Source organism: Panthera pardus, unplaced genomic scaffold, assembly GCF_024362965.1.
Source record: "Panthera pardus isolate Hobbes unplaced genomic scaffold, ASM2436296v1 HiC_scaffold_11, whole genome shotgun sequence".
NCBI classification, from domain to species: domain Eukaryota; kingdom Metazoa; phylum Chordata; class Mammalia; order Carnivora; family Felidae; genus Panthera; species Panthera pardus.
Window position 1 is genome coordinate 87205902 of NW_026526666.1, and position 17622 is coordinate 87223523.

General features: G+C 55.8%; 1 protein-coding gene across 3 annotated transcripts; it reads right to left on the reverse strand.

Annotated features, from left to right (window-relative positions):
* Positions 1-784: 784 nt before the first annotated feature.
* Positions 785-16273, reverse strand: EXTL1 (exostosin like glycosyltransferase 1). Of its 3 annotated transcripts, XM_019432476.2 has the most exons (12): positions 14648-16273; positions 8491-8581; positions 8096-8203; positions 7160-7279; positions 6444-6576; positions 6114-6220; positions 5040-5129; positions 4123-4209; positions 3580-3740; positions 2359-2530; positions 2018-2193; positions 785-1698 (listed from the first exon to the last, which is right to left on the reverse strand). In XM_019432476.2, the coding sequence occupies exons 1-11, from the start codon at positions 15418-15420 to the stop codon at positions 2023-2025; spliced, it is 2013 nt and encodes a 670-aa protein (XP_019288021.2). In that variant the 5' UTR covers positions 15421-16273; the 3' UTR covers positions 785-1698; positions 2018-2022. The 3 variants fall into 3 exon arrangements, with proteins under 3 accessions (XP_019288021.2, XP_019288020.2, XP_019288022.2); XM_019432475.2 differs by having other exon boundaries at positions 785-2193; XM_019432477.2 differs by lacking the exon at positions 5040-5129 and having other exon boundaries at positions 785-2193.
* Positions 16274-17622: the final 1349 nt, after the last annotated feature.

Below are 17622 nucleotides of genomic sequence, written 5' to 3' on the forward strand. Positions count from 1 at the left end.
TTACAGCCCTCTCAAGAGAGGGTATTTGTGGTATTACACTTGTACAGATGGGAAGGAAAACCAAAGCTAGAGAGGTGGAGTCACTTGCCTAAAGGCCCATGGCCAGTGTAAAGCAGGTCTGGGGTTTCTACCTCAGTCACCCCGGCCTCCCTTTACAGCAGGAGCTGAAAGCCTGTTCTGGGCTGCATGTTGGTACAGTGTGAGCCCTTGGGCCTGGCAGTGCCCTCCGTGGGTAAGGCTGTGCCAAGCCAGTTCAGTGTCTGGGTGCTGTAGCTGTGAGTGGGGAGGGGAAAGATGCCTCTTTCCCTTGGCTGGGCCTGGCACTCAGAGCCCTCCCTGCCCTGGGAAGGCTGCCTGGGCCACAGCTGTGTGCTCCCTCACCCACCTTCAACTGTTCTTGATCCTGGGCCAGAATGCCTTCCCTCCTCAACTCCCAGCCCCCCCCCCCCCAATACTCTGGCAGCCCCATGCCTCCCAAGGGAGAGAGAGCCCTCTCTGCACCCCAGCTGTGACTGGTTCCAGGGAGGACCTGAATCATCCAAGGGCCAGAGGTCAAACTGGAGAATGGGGGTGGGAAGCCTTGGACAGCATGTTCTCGCTGGCCAGGGTGAGCTGATCACGAGAGTTTCCAAAGCTGTGAGGCCATCAGAGCAGGAAAACACCTGACACCCTGGACCTGGGCTGGACCAGCCACCCCCACCTCTCTACAGTCGCCCCAGTCCCAGGCGAGCCCTGAGTCCCCCTCCCTCGGGCAGCTGCTGGAGGGGTATTTATAGCCCGAGCATGAGGGGGCAAGGACACGCGCTTTATTTCGGAAGTGATAAGTCCAGTTCCAGGTGGATGAACCCTGGAGAAACCAGGGCCCCTTCCCCCACTCCACTGTCACGGCCAGGGTGCTCGGGACAATCCCATCTCCCACCCAGCCCACCTAGAAATGGCTCCTTCTCAGTCCTGAGTGTGTGGGCCAAAGGAATGGGTCTCTTTTTTCAAATTCAACCCCCCCCCCCTCCCCAGTTTTCAGATCCTGGGCTGCACTGCACCAACTCTCAACGTCCCCTGACCCAAGGGGCGATAAAACTCCGGGCCCTTTCCCAGAGGGAGCGCGGTGTGGCGCTGACCTCTAGTGGTCATGGCTGGTAGTGCAGAGCCACGGCCAGGCCTGAGCTGAGGGTACCACTGCCCCCCGCCACCCCCGGGCTCGGTTGGGACGGACCTCCTGCGTTCTCAGCCCCTTTCTCCCCGGCCCCATGCTCCGCCAGGTCGGGAAGAAAGCCCCGAAACTAGCTTCTCAGCTCCTCTTTGCTCCACTGCTGGGGTGCGAAGATCGTGCCTGGCAACACAGGCATCTGCGGGTAGCTGCCTTCCTGCCGGACTGGGAACCCCGTGGGCCGGGTGGAGGGGCGGGGGGGGGGGGGGGGAGACGGAGTTTGGTCTCACTCAACACACTGTCCATACTCCCGACTACGGCACAGGGCCGGGCACGCAGTTGATGTCTCTTTTATCTGTTCGTCAAATATTGGTGTAACACTTGCCAAGCCAGAGAGAAGAGGACATGGCCGGGGCTCCCAGGCTAGTCCTGGGGCCTGACCGTGTACCTTGCAAAGCCGCGCGAACAGTGTGGGAAACACCCGGCTGTGAAAGCTCAGAGGATCCGGGTCAGGGATGGGGGTCAGTCAAATCCATGGAGAAGGCGAAGATCTGAAAGACAAGTAGAAGTCAGTTCCGCAGAAGCCGAGAAAGGCATTCCAGGCAAGGGGTCAGCGATGGCAGAGGCGCCGCAGCAGGGCAAGCGCCTTGCACCTGGGGCCTGCCACTCGCAGCCGGGCTGGAGGGTGGGGCGGGGCCCCGCGCCTTGGGACGCTAGGGCTGTGATTGGCCAAGAGAGATCTGACGTGTTAGCTAACTGGCTGCCTTGATTGGGTCTCCCGTTGTTCCAAGGGAGGGAGCTGATGCACCGCCTCCCCCGCCCCGAGCAGGTGCGGCGCCCGGTGGGAGCAGGGCTGGGGGCTCCTCTGACCGCTCCTAGGGCTTCTCCAGGCTGCGATATTTCTTGCGCAGCACGGACACCGGGTCCTTGAAAAGCACTGGGTCCAGACGCAGGCGAGAGGAAACCAGGGGCATGTAGCCGAAACCCGCAGCCATCTGGTTGATGCAGTCTCGGGCTGTCGGCTGTGGCTCCGGACCCCCAGGCACCTAAAGGGGAGGAGAAACGCGTTGGAGGTCTCCTCTGTCCTTCCGAACCCCCCCCCCCAAAGCCCCCGAACCCTGAAGCAAAGAGGATTTGGGTTAGACAGTGAGAGGGAATCCCTTCCCCAGCCAGTGCCCTCCCAGTGCCAACCTGTCCCCCTTGTTCCTCACCAGTGGAGGTGTGGCCTCAAAATGCTGCTTCCCATAGGGCACCTTGATAGGGGGCAGCTTGGTGACTGCTGCTACCAGGAAGTTCATCAGGATGTCCACACAGGTGGGTGTTTCATCGGCCAGGGTTCTCAGAGCCTTGGGCAGGGAGTGGGTGAAGAGGGTGTGATAATACCTGGGCAAAGGGGAATGACAGGCAGAGGCTGCAGCCAAATTCACACACCACCCCTCCCCACCGGGCTCCATTCTCCTCCCTCCTGACGTCACTCTCCCTTTGACTTCAATCCCCAAGGCTCTTTAGAACCCTCTGCCCCCCTCTCTGAGCCCTGGCCATCTCAGAGAGCTCACACCAGAAATACAAACCTCTCTCTACTGTTCTGTGCTCTGTGGTTCTGACATCTGTGCTCAGCAGATGGTGTACTCCTTGCCTTCTCCCTTACAGCTCCTTAGGGCCCCCACCTCTGGGCTCTGAAGTCTGAACTCAGCCAGAATGAGGTGGGGGATCAGCTGGTTCCAAGGCCATTAAATATGGCAGCTCCAAAGACCAGCTTTGGGAAGGCTGTGGATTAACCAGGCTGATGTTGCTCTGGGTGAGCCTTGCTTCACACAGTCCTCCTACAGGACAACCTAGGCCCACCCTGCAGACCTTAGGGGTATTCTTCACTCTGCTGAGAATTCCCTGCAGAATCTACTAGAGGTTCCAGGTTACACATACTTGGTTTAAACATGTCTAAGGAACCCCTCTAAAGGGGCCTTCTAGAATTCAGTCCCTGCCCCAAAGACAGGTGCTTCGGTCAACTTCTCGAAGGTCTGGGACAGTCCCCAACCCATCACACACACATTTATAAAGCTTCAGGATCCTTCTCTTGTCGCCACCATCACCAAACCCAAACACTGTCTATACCCTCTACTTAGCTCTACTTAAAACAACACTAGCTACCATTTGTTGACCATCTGTGTGCCAAGGCCTTCATAGGGCTTTCTTACCTGATTTTCACATCAGCCCTGTGAGGAGAAGACATTTTCCGGATAACAAAACTGAGCCTTACAAGAGGTGAGGAGACTTGCCCATCACACAACTGGGATGTGGCAGATCTGGGCCTTGACCCTGGAACTCCAGGGTCACATAGTGACTGCTATGTTCACTCCCACACCACCCTGCTTGTGGTTCAGGGAGGGGGGTCTCTGGCCCTCTGCTCCCAGGGCCAGGGCCTCCATCTTTACCTGTGGTAGAAGGCAGCTGACGTGAGAACCATGGAGAACTCGTTGGCCCTCTCAGCAGTGTAGCCCCAGCCACCCTGGGCCTCATCCCAGAAGTGGTTCCACGTCAGAAAGCCCACCATCCGCTCGGGGAAGCTCTGCCATACCAGAAAAGCAAAGTCCACCTGGGGAGATAGTTAAGTGAGGTCTGAGGAGGGACTTTCCGACCGGCTGGGAACATCCAGAGATATGGAGGCAAGGCCGGCCTAGCTGGGGGGACTCAGGGGAGAGGAGATGCGAGCATAAAATTCTCCAGGAGTGCTTGGGGGTGGGGGTGGGGTGTCCCAACTGGGAGAAACAATGCTTTTTCAGTTGGGAGGCGAAAATTGTTTTCAAGAGTCTGTGGAGCACGAGGGTGATTGGCTCCCTGGGATCGTGTCAAAAGTGGGAGGGTTTACCTCTGCTCTGGTCCTCTGCTCCTCCCCCTTCCAGGAATCTGAGGGGCTTCCGGGGCCCTCAGGCTCTGTCCCCACTACGCACTGGGCTCCTCTTGGGCCCAGCCCTCACCTCACTTGTGGTAACACTGCTGTGCGCATCGAGACTGAGGATGGCATCCGTGCTGATGGCTCTGTGCGGGAAGAAGCGGTCACTGACCTGCAGTGGGAGGGAGGTGAGGCCACCTCAGCCGTGGGAACCGTCCCCAGGCTCCCACGGTGACTGTCTGCGTATCTGCTAAGCAGGAGCCCCTGCGGACGGTGCTGTAGAAGGAAGGGCAGTGCAAACAGCAAGGCTTCCTGGACTTGGGACCTGGAACTCACTCGATGTCTCTGCACTTCAACCTCTCCTTTGGTAAAATGGGGCAGTTGGTATCTAGGGGCCCTTCCGGTTTCAACACCTCAAGATTCCTCTCTTGTCACATTGCATGTTTACCCCAACCCTGGGAGGGGTAGTCAGACATCCTTCATTTGAAAGAAACGGGTCCGGAGAGATGAAGGGCCTCGCCCAGAAGCACATAGCACACAGGTGGCTCACAGCATCTGGGGTTCTTAGAAGCCACCCTCCTCTGGCCCAATTTGCTGCCATCTCTCCCCATTTCCTTAAGGTCCCAGGTTTCTCCTCTAGCTCATCCAAGACGGCCGACATTACTCCCTCTGCCTCCTTTCATCACATAAAACCCCCGTTCTCTGGAAGCACAATTCAGAAGGGCCAGGGATGGAAGAGAATCATTTCTATTAGTTCTGCCGCTGAAACCCACGTCAGACCATCAGCTCCAGGAAGCTCTGCCACAGCACGAGAACAAAGTCTGCCTGGAGAGATACTTAAGTGAGGAGTAAGGGAGGACTTCCTCACCAGCTTCAGGCCTAACTTGAAGTCCAGATTTGGCTCAGGCCCAAAGAGAGTCCTCTGTGTGTGCCCTCCCCAGTTCCCAGCATGCAGGGGCAGAATCCCTCCTTCCTGTGCCCCCCCTCTGCTCCTCTCCTCACCTTCCTCTGCCCATCCATGACTGTCAAGGGCACTGCTGTCTCAGGCCACCTGGATGGGGGTGGTTTCTCACTGCTCCAGAGAACCAAGATCTAGGAGGAAAGGGGGGTGTTTCTGAAGGGAGAGCAGCTGTGTTTGTGAGTTTGGGCAAGAGTTTAGTTGGAGCCAAGGTCTTTCAGTGCTGCCCTGTTTTTGCCTCTGGGGTTCTGGAAGGCAGAAATTCCAGTGACGCGAAGGCAGTTACCTATAGCACTAGAACTGAAGAGAGTCAGTTGTCGGGGCACCTGGATGGCTGTCGGTTAAGCGTCTGGCTTCGGCTCAGGTCGTGATCTCGCAGGTCATGAGTTTGAGCCCCACGTCGGGCTCTGTGCTGACTGACAGCTCAGAGCCCGGAGCCTGCTTCAGATTCTGTGTCTCCCTTTCTCTCTGCCCCTCCCCTGCGCATGCTCTATCTCTTTCTCAAAACGAAATAAACATTTAAAAAAGGAGAGTCAGTTGTGGTAGCCCCTAGCCTGGGCCCTGACCCCATGTCCCATCCCCATCTTCTCTCAAAAGGCTTTCATTCTCTTCTGCTCCTTTATCGTTCTCAGCCCAGCTGAAATGTCGCATCTGTGGATCTCCTCTGTCTGTTGCTGGCTGAGTTAAGTGCTTCCCTCCCCTGTGAATCCAAGTCTACGTGGCTTCTCTGGAAGTGAGATTTGACAGTGTGTGCCAGGGAAGGGAATGCTGACTGAATCTGAATCCAGGGCAGAATCCTTTCCTGCTTTTTCTCTGCATCCCCAGCATCAAGCCCATGGCCGGACACTCAGAGAATGACTGATGGGTTAACACATGAATGTATGTTTACTTCTCCAGCCTCCCCAAGGGGCACCTGCTTTTTAGATGATTTTGTCAATTTCCATGAGGGAAGGAGGGAGGAAAGGAACAAGAAACTTGGGACTTAAATAGGAGGGCAGGGATGTGCCTCCCCGCAAAATGTGTGGTTATGCTTGGGGTCTAGATGGTCTTCAAGGGCCCTGACCTTGTCCCGGCCCCCCACCCTGGATCCCAAGACCCCAGCGGGCAAGGGGACAGACCTGGGCACAGTTCTGGGAGCCTGCCACCGCCTGGATGAGCTTCAGAGGGGGCTGACCTGGGGCCCCCACCCAGATCAGGGCGCTGAACCTGCCCACAGGGCGCGAGCCTGAGGGAATGAGACACGGTTGTTAGGGTAGGAGGGGACGGGACCGCCTAAAGAGTGACCTGAGCTGGGGACTCTGGGAGCCAGGAGAGCTGTTGGAGAATCAGGGAAGGGCTTGGCGGGACTGTATGGTTGAGGCTGGGACAGACTGGGAAAGAGTTGGTGAAGGGACTTCAAGTTGTCCCACCCCCAGGACGTACCCCATTGTCCCACCCCCAGGGCGTACCCCATTGTAGGTGGTAGAAGGGGAAGTCCGAGAGGCTTGTGGAAAAAGTGGGCAAGGCCAGGAGTGCACCCGGGGGGCTGTTCCACAGTAGCGAGGCGTGAGCAGATGCTCCAAAGATCCGGTCCTGAATAATCTGTGAAATGAGAGGGCTGTGCAGAGGCAGTGGCCAGCGTGGCTATGGGCGGGGTCTGGGGAAGTGCGGCCGGGGCCCTGGCGGAGCCCCGCCCCTCCCCCTCCAGGCTCCAGGGAGGGCAGCAGCTGCGTCACCAAGGGGTTCAGGCGCAGAAATCCAGAGTAGGGACACTCAGTGATGGTGTCCGGAGTTGGCGGATGACGATGTGCTTGCTCCCTCCCTTTCTTTCCTCACTCACGGCAGACATCGCTAGCAAGTTGTGACATTCTTTGTGGACCCAGAATCCCTTTTAACCCAGCACCCCAGGCAGCCACTGCCCGTCACCTGGCCTGGCAAGGTGGCACGTGCTTTGAAATCTATTGACCAGAGCTGTCCTTCTACAGATGGGGAAACTGAGGCCAAGACTGGAGAAGGCACTTGTCCAAGAGCTCAGAGTCAAGTCTCAGATTCATCCTGAGGCATCTTCAAGGGGGACGTCCAAATACTGGGGCAGAAGAAGTGTCCAGAGAGAGGGGTGCGGAGAAGGAGCAGGGGAGAGGCAGGAGCCAAGCACCATGGCCCCCAGCATGTAAGTGCCCCTCACCTCCAGAGTGGTATGCATGACCTTCTCCACTGAGGAGAAGTAGGCATCCCATAGAAACTGGGTCTGCTGACGCAGGGCAAGGACCCGCGTGAGGGGCATCTCCTGGAGGGCAGCGAGGACCTGAAGCACGGAGAGAGAAAAGGAGAAGTCACGGGGCCTTGTCTTTGACTGACTCTGGGGTGGGGACAATCCAGGTTGGAGGTCTGGGAACCAGAAGCCTTCTCCCCACGGTTTTTCAGGTGGGTTAGCTGCAGCTACCCTTGGCCAAGTCCCAGGTGACTTAGCAGTCAAGAGTTCAAGGGTCACACAGAGCTGGGCCTAAATGCCACTTAGTAACTGTGTGACTGCAGACAAACTACTTAACCTCTCTGAGTCTTTGTCCTCATCTGTAAAGAGGGGATGGTAATAGTACCTGCCTCATAGGGTAAATTGTGAGGATTAAATGAGATAATACACAGTAAGTGCTTAGCAGATAGTAGAGACTAAGCGACTGGTAGCTATTATTATTAACTGCCATACCGCTCTCACTTCTCAGGGGATTCAAGGCTTATGCATACGTTTTCCAGAGCCAGGCAGGTTAGTTTCATCAGCTGGAAAAGTCACTGTGCATTTTGTTTTCCCCACCCCAGCCTCCATGGAGGCAGTCAGATTTGGGATTTTCTGTGGCTTTCCTTTAAGTTAGTCCAGTCATGGACCAGTGGAGCTGGGCCCATGGAGATCATCTGATCTAACCTATCCCATTGTACAGATGGGGGAACTGAGGCTGGAAAAGGCTCACAACTTGCTCTTAGTACCCTCAGGAGTTCTGATCCTCTGGGAGCCCCAGAGGCTTGGGGTTTGGGGCAAAATCATCAATATGCACATAAGAGGATAGGAATGAGGACTGAGATCAGTCTGGGGGCCAGTCCCCATCCTGTAGGCAGGGCCCTGAGCTACCTGAAATGGGAGCCTCTCATCAGCTACAATGGCCGCCTTGGTCCAGTCGATGACCTCGGAGAAGGGCAGCTCCCACCGAGGGCTGAGAAGCACAGGGATGCAGCCAGCCTGGGGGAAACAGGAGTCACTGGGGAGCCCAGTCCTATATCCTAACACATTCCCCCTCCCTTGGTTCCAAATTAGCAGCTGATTTGGTTGGGGGCAAGGGGCAAAGAAGAGAGAAAAGTGGGTTATTCTACAGAGGGTGTGGTGAGTGTGGCTGTAGGCACGCCTGAGTCCCAGAGTAAAGGAATGGGCTGCTCCCTGCCCCTTCCCGTTGGCCTGAGTCCAGAAGTACCCTGCCAGCTCCGGCGTGTGGGGGACAGGGACAGGGGATGCCTAAGTTGGGGTTGTACCTGCAGGGCTTGAAGGAAGTGCAAGGCATCAGGACGGTGGCCGGGGATGAGGCAGAAGGTGGCATTGGGTAGCGTTCCCCCAGGGTGGGTCCTAAGGAGGTACAGGAAGGGGTCCCACACATATGAGGCCTGAGACAGCGGCCCCTCACCCCACCTGGCTCCCTGGATGGTTCCCCAACCCCCCACACGAACACTCCCAAATTCAGAACATGCAAGCCCATCATCCGTGCTTCATACATTAACCCTCATGCACACACACAGCCACACACCGAACACTAACACACACCAAGCTTCACACTTGCCCCTCATTCGTGGTTGGGCTAGGAGGCAGGAGCCCTGGGTTCTAGTTCTGCCTCTACCCTTGGAGGTCTTACACCTCTCCCCTTCTCTTCTCTGGATCTCGGCTTCCTCATTTGCAAAACGGGAGGTAGTGGGACCAGCTGTTTCCAAGGCCTGGTCTGACTTGGGCAGGCACACGTTTGCCAGCCCACTGCTCTGCCACACGCAGATTCTGGGGCAGCCCTCACCTGATTGGCCCCCTTGCCCAGCCTTCTCCCTAGCCCGAGAGCCCAGGCCCATGAAAGGCTCCTCTGTCAGGAGGTGGGCTGGGCCCCCAGCCTGGAACCGCACAGGAAGCTGCTGCCCAGAGGCCCCCTTGCCCAGAGGACAGGCCTCCTCTGTTCCTCCCACCTTCTCCCCCCACCCCCTGGGCCACACTCAGGCTGTGTGTATTTGTGGGGGGATGGGCAGGAGCCACCTCCCTGCAACTGCCCACCCAGGGAAGCAGTGCCCGTGACCTACTACTGGGAGGTGCAGGGAGGGCCTGGAGGGGCAGGACTCCTGGGCTCACACGCCTGCTCAGAATGGGACTGATGAATATGGCCCCGAGGGTCCCAGACCCTCCTCAGCTACAGCCTATCTGGTCTGAGTCTGAACCTTCAAGAAGCAGTCCTTGGAGCGCTTAGCTTCTGGACTAACCCCCACTGAACAGACGGGGGGACTGAATCTCAGAGAGACCCAAGGACTAGCTGAGGGTCTCAGAAAGGGTTGGAGCAGAGCTGGAACTAGAATCAAATATGCTAACTCCTGCCCCTGGGTTATCTGAACTACCCCACTGCTGCTGCTTAGGGGGTCTCCCAGGGTTTCTGCCTCCTGCCTTCTGTCTCCACTGCTCAGGTGGCCACCAGGCTTCTTCTGGGAGAAGCCACACGTTAAACAACAGGACATTCTCCACCTCATTGGTGCCACAGCACCAGCCAGCCACAGCCCTCCTCCCCTCCCCAGTAAAGCCCTTGGAGGCTGAAAACCCATAAGTTTACGGCTTCAGAGAACCCAGAGACAAAGAGCTTTCTGAATAAACTGTACCCTCAGTCCTCACAAACCTCCACTGTCCTCTCCTCTGTGTCTCTGTATATCCTTCTCCTGAGGGAGTGCCTGGGACACCCCTCTCTGCCTTATAGCCCAAGGAATTCTTCCTACTCGATCTTAAATGTCTAAGCTCAAACTTCACCTCCTCTGGGAAGCCCTCCTTGATCTTTCCAGAGATGGCTCCCTCCTCTCTGCCCCCACGGCTTCTGTGTGCACCACAGTGGTAATGAGCCATGCCAGCTTTTACCGAGCATGTACTTTGTTCAGGCACTACATGCTTTACACATATTAACTCACTTCCTTCTCACGGCAACTCCCTCAGAGATGGGAAGTACATGCTGTTAGTGCCCTGTTTGCAGATGAGGAAACCGAGGCCTAGAGAGGTCACATAGCTCTGAAGTAGAGGAGACACCAAGGTAGCCGGCACAGCATCTCTCTGCTTAACAATGTGTGTCATAACCAGTGACTTATCTGTCTCTCCCATAAGACCGAACAACTTAAGGACAGGGGCCGTGCCTTCCTCACCTTAGCATCCCCAGGGCCTAGCAGAGCACCTGGCAGAGAATGGACAGGTAATGGGTGCTAAACGAATGAACGTTCAGTGTGCAATAAAGGATAGATGCAGGACCATGGACCAAATGTCCAAAAGGTCATTTTCAGCACAAGTTCTAGTAATGGATCTGGCAGAGTAGTGAGTAGGTGGCCTTGAGAGATGGTGAGATCCCCATTGGTAGAGGTAAACAAGCAGATCTGGATCAGCACCTGAATGGGTGTGTGAGTGTGTTACGGAGGGGGCTTCATGGTAACTGCCAGTGAAGTCTTAGGGTCCTGTGACCATATAAGGTACTTGCCCCAGACTCAGGGTCTCAGTGCCCAAGATGGAGTCAGTGTGGCTCCACCACGGCCCCATGGCTCCACTGGGCTCTGTTGAGACCTGGCTATAGCCAGGGCCACGTTGTGACCTCCATGTGTCCTAGGCACTTTGGCCTTTGGGGCCCCTCTGCTATTAAAAAAAAAAGGGGGGGGGTGGCTCAGTCAGTTAAACATCTGACTTCAGCTCAGGTCATGATCTATATCTGTATCTCTCTCTATATAAATGACATTTGATCATTGTTGGTATAAAAATGAAAATACCAGAGTACCTGGCTGGCTCAGTTGGTGGAACATGTGACTCTTGATATTGGGGTTGTATGTTCAAGCCCATGTCAGGTGTAGAGATTATTTAAAAATAAATCTTAAAAAGAGAAGTGGCACCTGGGTGGCTCAGTCAGTTAAACGTCTGACTCCTTTTTTAAAAAAAAAATTTTGCGTTTATTTTTGAGGGAAAGAGAGAGCAACAGAGCATGAGTGGGGGAGGGGCAGAGAGAGAGGGAGACACAGAATCCGAAGCAGGCTCCAGGCTCTGAGCTGTCCCCACAGAGCCTGATGGGGGGCTCAAAGTCATGAACTGTGAGGTCATGACCTGAGCCGAAGTCAGATGCTCAATCTACTGAGTCACCCAGGCACCCCTAAGCGTCTGACTCTTGGTTTCGGCTGAAGTCATGATCTCACAATCATGAGATTGAACCCTGCAGTGTGTTCTCCGCTGGGCGTGGAACCTGCTTAATTAAGATTCTCTCTCTCCCCCTCTGCCCCTCCCCTGCTTGTTGGTGCGTGCATGCCCACCCACACGCTCTCTCTCTCTCTCAAAAACAATTAAAAAAAGAAATATTAATATTATATATTAAAACATTTTATTCTGTTTAAATTATTTTTTTTCTTTTTTCTATTAGAGAGGGAGGGAGCATGAGCAGGGGAGATGAGCAGAGAGAGAGAATCTTAAGCAGGCACCACGCTCAGCACAGAGCCTGACACAGGGCTTGATCCCATGACCCTGGGATCATGATGTGAGTTGTTTTTTTTTAAATTTTTTAAATGCTTATTTATTTTTGAAAGAGATAGAGAGACACAGTGCAAGTAGGGGAGGGGCAGAGAGAGAGGGAGACCTAGAATCCAAAGCAGGTTCCAGGCTCTGAGCTGGCAGCACAGAGCCCATCGTGGGGCTCGAACTCACAACCTGGGAGATCACGACCTGAGCTGAAGTTGGACGCTTAACCGACTGAGCCACCTGAGTTGAAATCAAGAGTCAGACGCTCAACTGACTGAGCCACCCATGCACCCCAAAACATTTTCTTCTATTTAAAAGTGCATTTTTTTTCTTCTGATTTTCAAAGAAATGAAAATGTTTTCACGGGTCCCTAAAAGTGTCATGGGCCCTAGGCACCGCGCCTCCGATATCCAAAGGAGAAAGGCCAGGGGACTTGAAAACATGAATTGAGTTTATGTTAAAGAAAAAAAAAAACCAAATGGGGGAGAGCACATATACGTGTTTTTTGTGCACACACAGAGTACCTGAGAAATTAGAAATGGTGTTTGGCTCCAGGAAGGAAAACTGGGTGGCCAGAGACAGGGGTGGGAGGGAGTTTTGCTGTATACCCTTTTGTGCCTTTGGAATTTGGTACCATGTGAATGAATTCCCTATTCATAAGAATAAATAAGTAACAATTTAAATGGGTGGAGGCTTATTCCAAAGGAACAGAAGACTGTTCAGTGACGGTGGAAAAATGTGGGCTTTGTGGCCAGAAGTGCACGGTTTAACCCCAGACTCCACCGCTGCCGCTGACGCTGTAGCCCTCCCATCAGAAACCTGAGGGAGGCCGTGGTGAATCACCAAAGAGCCTCGGCTGGCTCCCTCCCCCCTCTCGGAGCCTCAGTTTCCTTTTCCCTGAAATGGGAATAATAATACCTCCCTTGAAGGGTACTTGAGTGGGCACGACTTGTGCAAAGTGGCTGGCGCAGCACCTGGCCCAGAGCAGGCTCTCCCCACGTGTTGGCTTCCGCCCCTCCCCCGCCCAGTGAATGTGGGACAGTGGCCGTGGGATGGTGGCAGAGACTATGAATTGCCTCTTTCTCTGGCCAGTACTTGTTTATTCAGGCCACCCTCCGAGGGCTGCCCCGTGGCTGGTGGCCTCCCTCTCTCATTCCGTCCCTATACTGTCTGGCTGGTTCAGGCAGCTGCGCGGCACCTCAGGGAAACTGAGGCTCCAGCTACTCCGGAGATTATAAGTCCCGTCCCCTGCAGGTGGGCTGAGGCCAAAGAGAGAACTTCTGGAAGTCCAGAGGGCAGTCAGAGGCTGCCAGCCATCACACCTTGGGAACACGCTCATCAACAATGCTACTTAGAGGGTGGCCCCCACTGATTAGGAAGCCTTGACCAGTTCTGGCCAATTTTGGATCAATCGGTAAACATTCAGCGAGTCAACAGTTCACCTACTGAATGTAGCTCCTTTACTGTCGGTTTCTCAACGCAGTTCAGACTGAAACAGCTTTCAGATTCACCAGTCAGCAACTGCATACAGCAGTAACTAAAGTCAGCTAGAACTTCCTCTAATCAAGAATAGCTAAGTGCCTAATCAGAAAGTGAGGCAGGGCCCTGGCGAGCAAGAGAAACTTGTTCATGGAAGGTAAGCTCTGTCTGAGCTCTGAGTTTGAGGTGCCTGGAGCAGGGGGGGGGGGATCCCCAACTTTTCAGGTCACTGCTGAGGATGCCTGCTAGGGATGGGTCCAGGCAGAAGGGCAATTCCATTCCTACTGGTGGCTGTGGGGCTCCCTGGAGGCCATGTGCCTTCAGGAGGGAGAGTGATTGCATTCCCATGAGACCCCCTGAGACGCAGAGGCGAAAATGGAGCTTGGCCACGTGAAGAATTCCTAGGAGGGAGGTAGAGCTGAAAATAGCCCATGTTGTTCTAGCAGAGAACAGGGAGATACCTGAGGGAGGGAGCGACAGAAGGACACCAGACTGACAGGTTCCAAATCGGGTCTGCCCCAGAGATGGAGAAGGAACCCTCTGCCCCAGGGGCCCCGGACAACCTCCAAAGGGCTCTGGTTCCTGCCTGCTCAACCAGCCTTTTCGACACCGCTGGGCTCCTGGGGGTGCAGGAGGGGTAGGGTGCTTAGGGGTTAACTGCCCCATCACCTGAAGCGTGTCACCCCAACTAGCCCAGGGAGAGAGCAGTTTCTGAACAACTCTCCACGTCCCATAGGCCACCATGCCCCTTATACGTCTCCAGGTGGCAAGTTCTTCTGGAGGTCTGACCCCATTTATATTTGTTGTAACCCAAAGCTGTTTCCTTAAGAGGTTAATCCCCCAAGTTAGACACAGGAACAACTTCCATCTGTGACCAGCTCTTAATCTCCACGGCTCTGAGGCATTTGATGGGTTGATCATAAACTCTTGGTTAAAACTCCGAATTCTAATGCTTCAGGCTTTGGAAATAAGCAACTCTGGATGTAAACACTGGCTGTGCTCTTGTTGTCTGGATGGCCTCAGACAAGTTACTTAACCTCTCTGAGCTTAGCGTCTGGTACACAAACAAATGACAGCAGTTAGTATTATTTTATTGTAACTATTATTTATAACTTGGGACAGAGTGACCACTATAGATGTGTATGTTAAAATATTAGGGAAGGAGGAACCGGAGTAAGAGAAAAAGAGTAAGTAGGAGTGAGTCATGTTTTTGTTTTTAAAGATTCCCCCAAGGGAGACTCCAGAATCCACTTCGGACACCCCTTACGGCAAAGCACCCTCTTGGTGGTGTTTTCTCTCTGTCTAACCTGATCCCCTCCTGTTGCAGCTGAGGCCAGTCCGGTTCTCCCATCCCATCTCAATCCTGCCCTCCACCCTGCCCTCTGAGCTCATTCCCACTGCAGACCCTTCCCACCCAGCCCCCAAGGGTAAAGGTCCACTTACTGCTCGGGTCCACGGTCCTGCTCACAGCGCCCATCCCAGGGACAGGTAGAGGGGTCAGTGCCTGCTGTGCGCCACCCGCCCCTCTCCTCTGCCAGGGCTAGCAGGGGCACCCCGGGGTGGGGGCTGTGCTGTCGCAGCTGGCCAGGTGCCCCACCTCGCAATGGGTGGGCTTCAGGGAGAAGCGGAAGGGCCACGTCAAAGCCAGGCCGGAAGGTGTCCACTGTGGGGCTGGCCTTGGCCACCATCGCCCGTCCCAGCTGGAAGGTCTGGGGGCAGGGGGCTGGGTGGAGATCGAGGACCAGATGGTTCCTTCCCCCATTCCATTGCTGGGGCACTGGGCTGCACTCTCCAGCTGGGACTTCCAGGCTGAGGAAGAGGAGGAGGCAGGCCTCCTCAGGGCTGGCCGTGTGGTAGCGGGAGCTCTCAATGGAAGCCAGGATCTTGCGGTGAGAGGCGGAGATGGGTCCAGCCACCGGGTGCACGAATACCTTGAGACCACCAGTCCTGCACTTCGAGGCGTCAAAGCAAGCCCCCCAGTCGCAGCCGCCACCACGGGGTGCTTGAGGAGGTTGAGGGGCATCTTCTGGGAGTTCCCCAGGCTGGGAGAAACTCGGCAGGAGCTCTGTATCCAGCCAGCGGGGCCAGCCTTGGGGGGCACTTGCCCAAGGTCTGGCAGGCACTGCCAGGCGGAGAAGGGGGAAGACTCTCAGGAGGATGAGGAGCCAAGAGGCCGAGAGTGCCAGCCAGAGGGACTTGCCTCTCCACGACTGCATGTGGCCACCCGCAGCCAGGGCTGGGGGAAATCAGGAGCAGGGGCTTGTGGGTGGAGCTGGAATCAGCCTTCTAGTTCAGCGTCTTCATTGTTGTAGATGGGAAGACTGAGGCCCGTGGAGAGCAGGCTGCCTGTGTGAGGTCAAACAGCAGGTCACCAGCCAGGCACAAGGAGCCCAGGTAGGACCCGGCTTTCTGGCCTTGCCTTCCTACAGTCAGGAATCTGCTTCGTTGGCCTTCGGACAGCCAAGGCAGCCTTTGCCCTCTCAGCAGGGCCCCTGCCCCTGGGCACTGCTCAGCTGATGCAACCCTGACCGCACTGCAAGGCTGTGTCCTTCTGTCCTCCTGGCTGCACCCCCTGACCTTGGCCTCAAAGGAGAGGCGGGCAGTCTGCCAGGCCATGGGGGACCCGTGGGGGCTCTCACAGGAGGTGGCTTGGCCAGCATGCAAGGCTGGCCTCCCCAATCCTCCCCTTGCCCAAGTGGCCTCTGAGTAGCCCTGGCCGCCCCTGTGCCCACTGGCGGGCACTTCTGGGCTGTGGGCCTAGTGGCTGGAGCTAAAATTAGACCCTGCGCCCCATGTGGGCTATCAGGGTCAACTGAGGTCAAGGCCGACCGAAGCAGTGCCCTCCGCCTGGGGGTCGGGAGTGCTCTGGGTCCTAGTCTTCTCCCACCCTGCCGCTGTCCCCCCCAGCTCAGGGAGCTTGACTCCTCCTCCCCCACCCCTAGCAGCCGGTCCTACACCCTCTGGCTTGGAGCTATCTTGGTGCAGAGGCCAGGGACCCTGCCCCACGCCCCTGTTCCATGGCCCCCCCGCCGCAGCCCTGCCGGTGTCTTTTCCCGGTCCCTCTCAGGGTTGCATCTGGCCCCGACTAGATCTCTTTCCCAGCCTGGCTCCTCCCCTGCCAGCCTGGATTCGCTCCTGCCTGGGAGGCAGGGTCTCGCTTTAACCCCTTCCAAACCGGTTTCCTCAATGGCCAATAATCCTCAGCAGCAGGACCCACACCTCACAGTTTGCCTCAGGCTGTCACAGCCTGAGTCTCTGAATTCACACATCCGCCCTCCAAGGAAGAGGTCGAAGAGGTTGTCATTCTTTACAGGTGAAGAAAAGTGAAGCTCAGAGAGGAGAGTGGTATCTTCCTAAACTAAGAGGTGGCAGAGCAGGGATTTGAACCCTGAACTCCTGACCCTACTCCTTAGAGCTTCCCCCTGGCCACCCCAGCTGGGGGTATGTTTGCAGGGAGTCTATAAATCAGCTGATGAGAAAGTCAACAGATGAGAAAAGTGAAGCAGGAAGGGGTGGGGGGAGGCAGGGGGAGGATGGGAGGGGTGGGTGTTGTTGGGTAAGATGCTCTCAAGGATTCCCAGGATCGGTCCCTCCTCCTTCAGCACCACCTCTCAATCTCATCTAGCTGCAGCCTTTTGGGGTCCACTCCTGGCACCTCTCACAGGTGCCCAGGTCTGCCTTTGTCTAGAGCTCTGTAGGAGAGGTCTTGGTGCTCATCTTCCAGTCCATATGGTAAGTTTTACCTGAGGTTGAACTTGACTGTCTGTTAGTCCACAGCCATTGAGGGGTTCCCTTGCTCAGTTTCTTCGTCTGTGCTCTGAAAGGGGAATCAGGAATGGGTGATGTCACCCACTGAAGAATCACCGAGGCGAAGAGGGAGACACAGACCCTGGCTGCCAGGAACCCCTGGCTGCCAGGAACCCCGGGCTGACCCTCTGGGAGGGAGGCCACAGGGAACTGGCCAACTTGGAGTGAACTCTGCCTCTACCTCTTAACAGCTGGATGAGGCGGGGCCTCTGTCCCCTTATCTCTAGATGAAAGTAAGGATCTTCACCATGAGATGGTTGGCAGGTTAAATCCAGGCCTATCCCATGGGGTCCTTCCGCAAGTGGCAGCCTCCTTTCCTTGCTGGCCTTCCTTTGATCTGAGAGGGCCACCGATCTGACCAGAGAGCCACCATGCGCAGCCGGTCTGAGGGAAGAACACGGTTCATTCACCCAAGAATCTCCCCAAAATGGCCAGCACAGGGGAAACCTGGCCTCTTTGCCCACAGTGTCTGTCCCTAGGGATGGACTGACTTTCCCTGCACGCATCAGGCTTTGCCACAGGAGAGAGGCCTTTGCTCTTGCTGTCTGCTGCCCCTGCCATTCACCTTACTCAGCTAACTCCATCTCATCCTACAGGAATCAGCCAAAGGC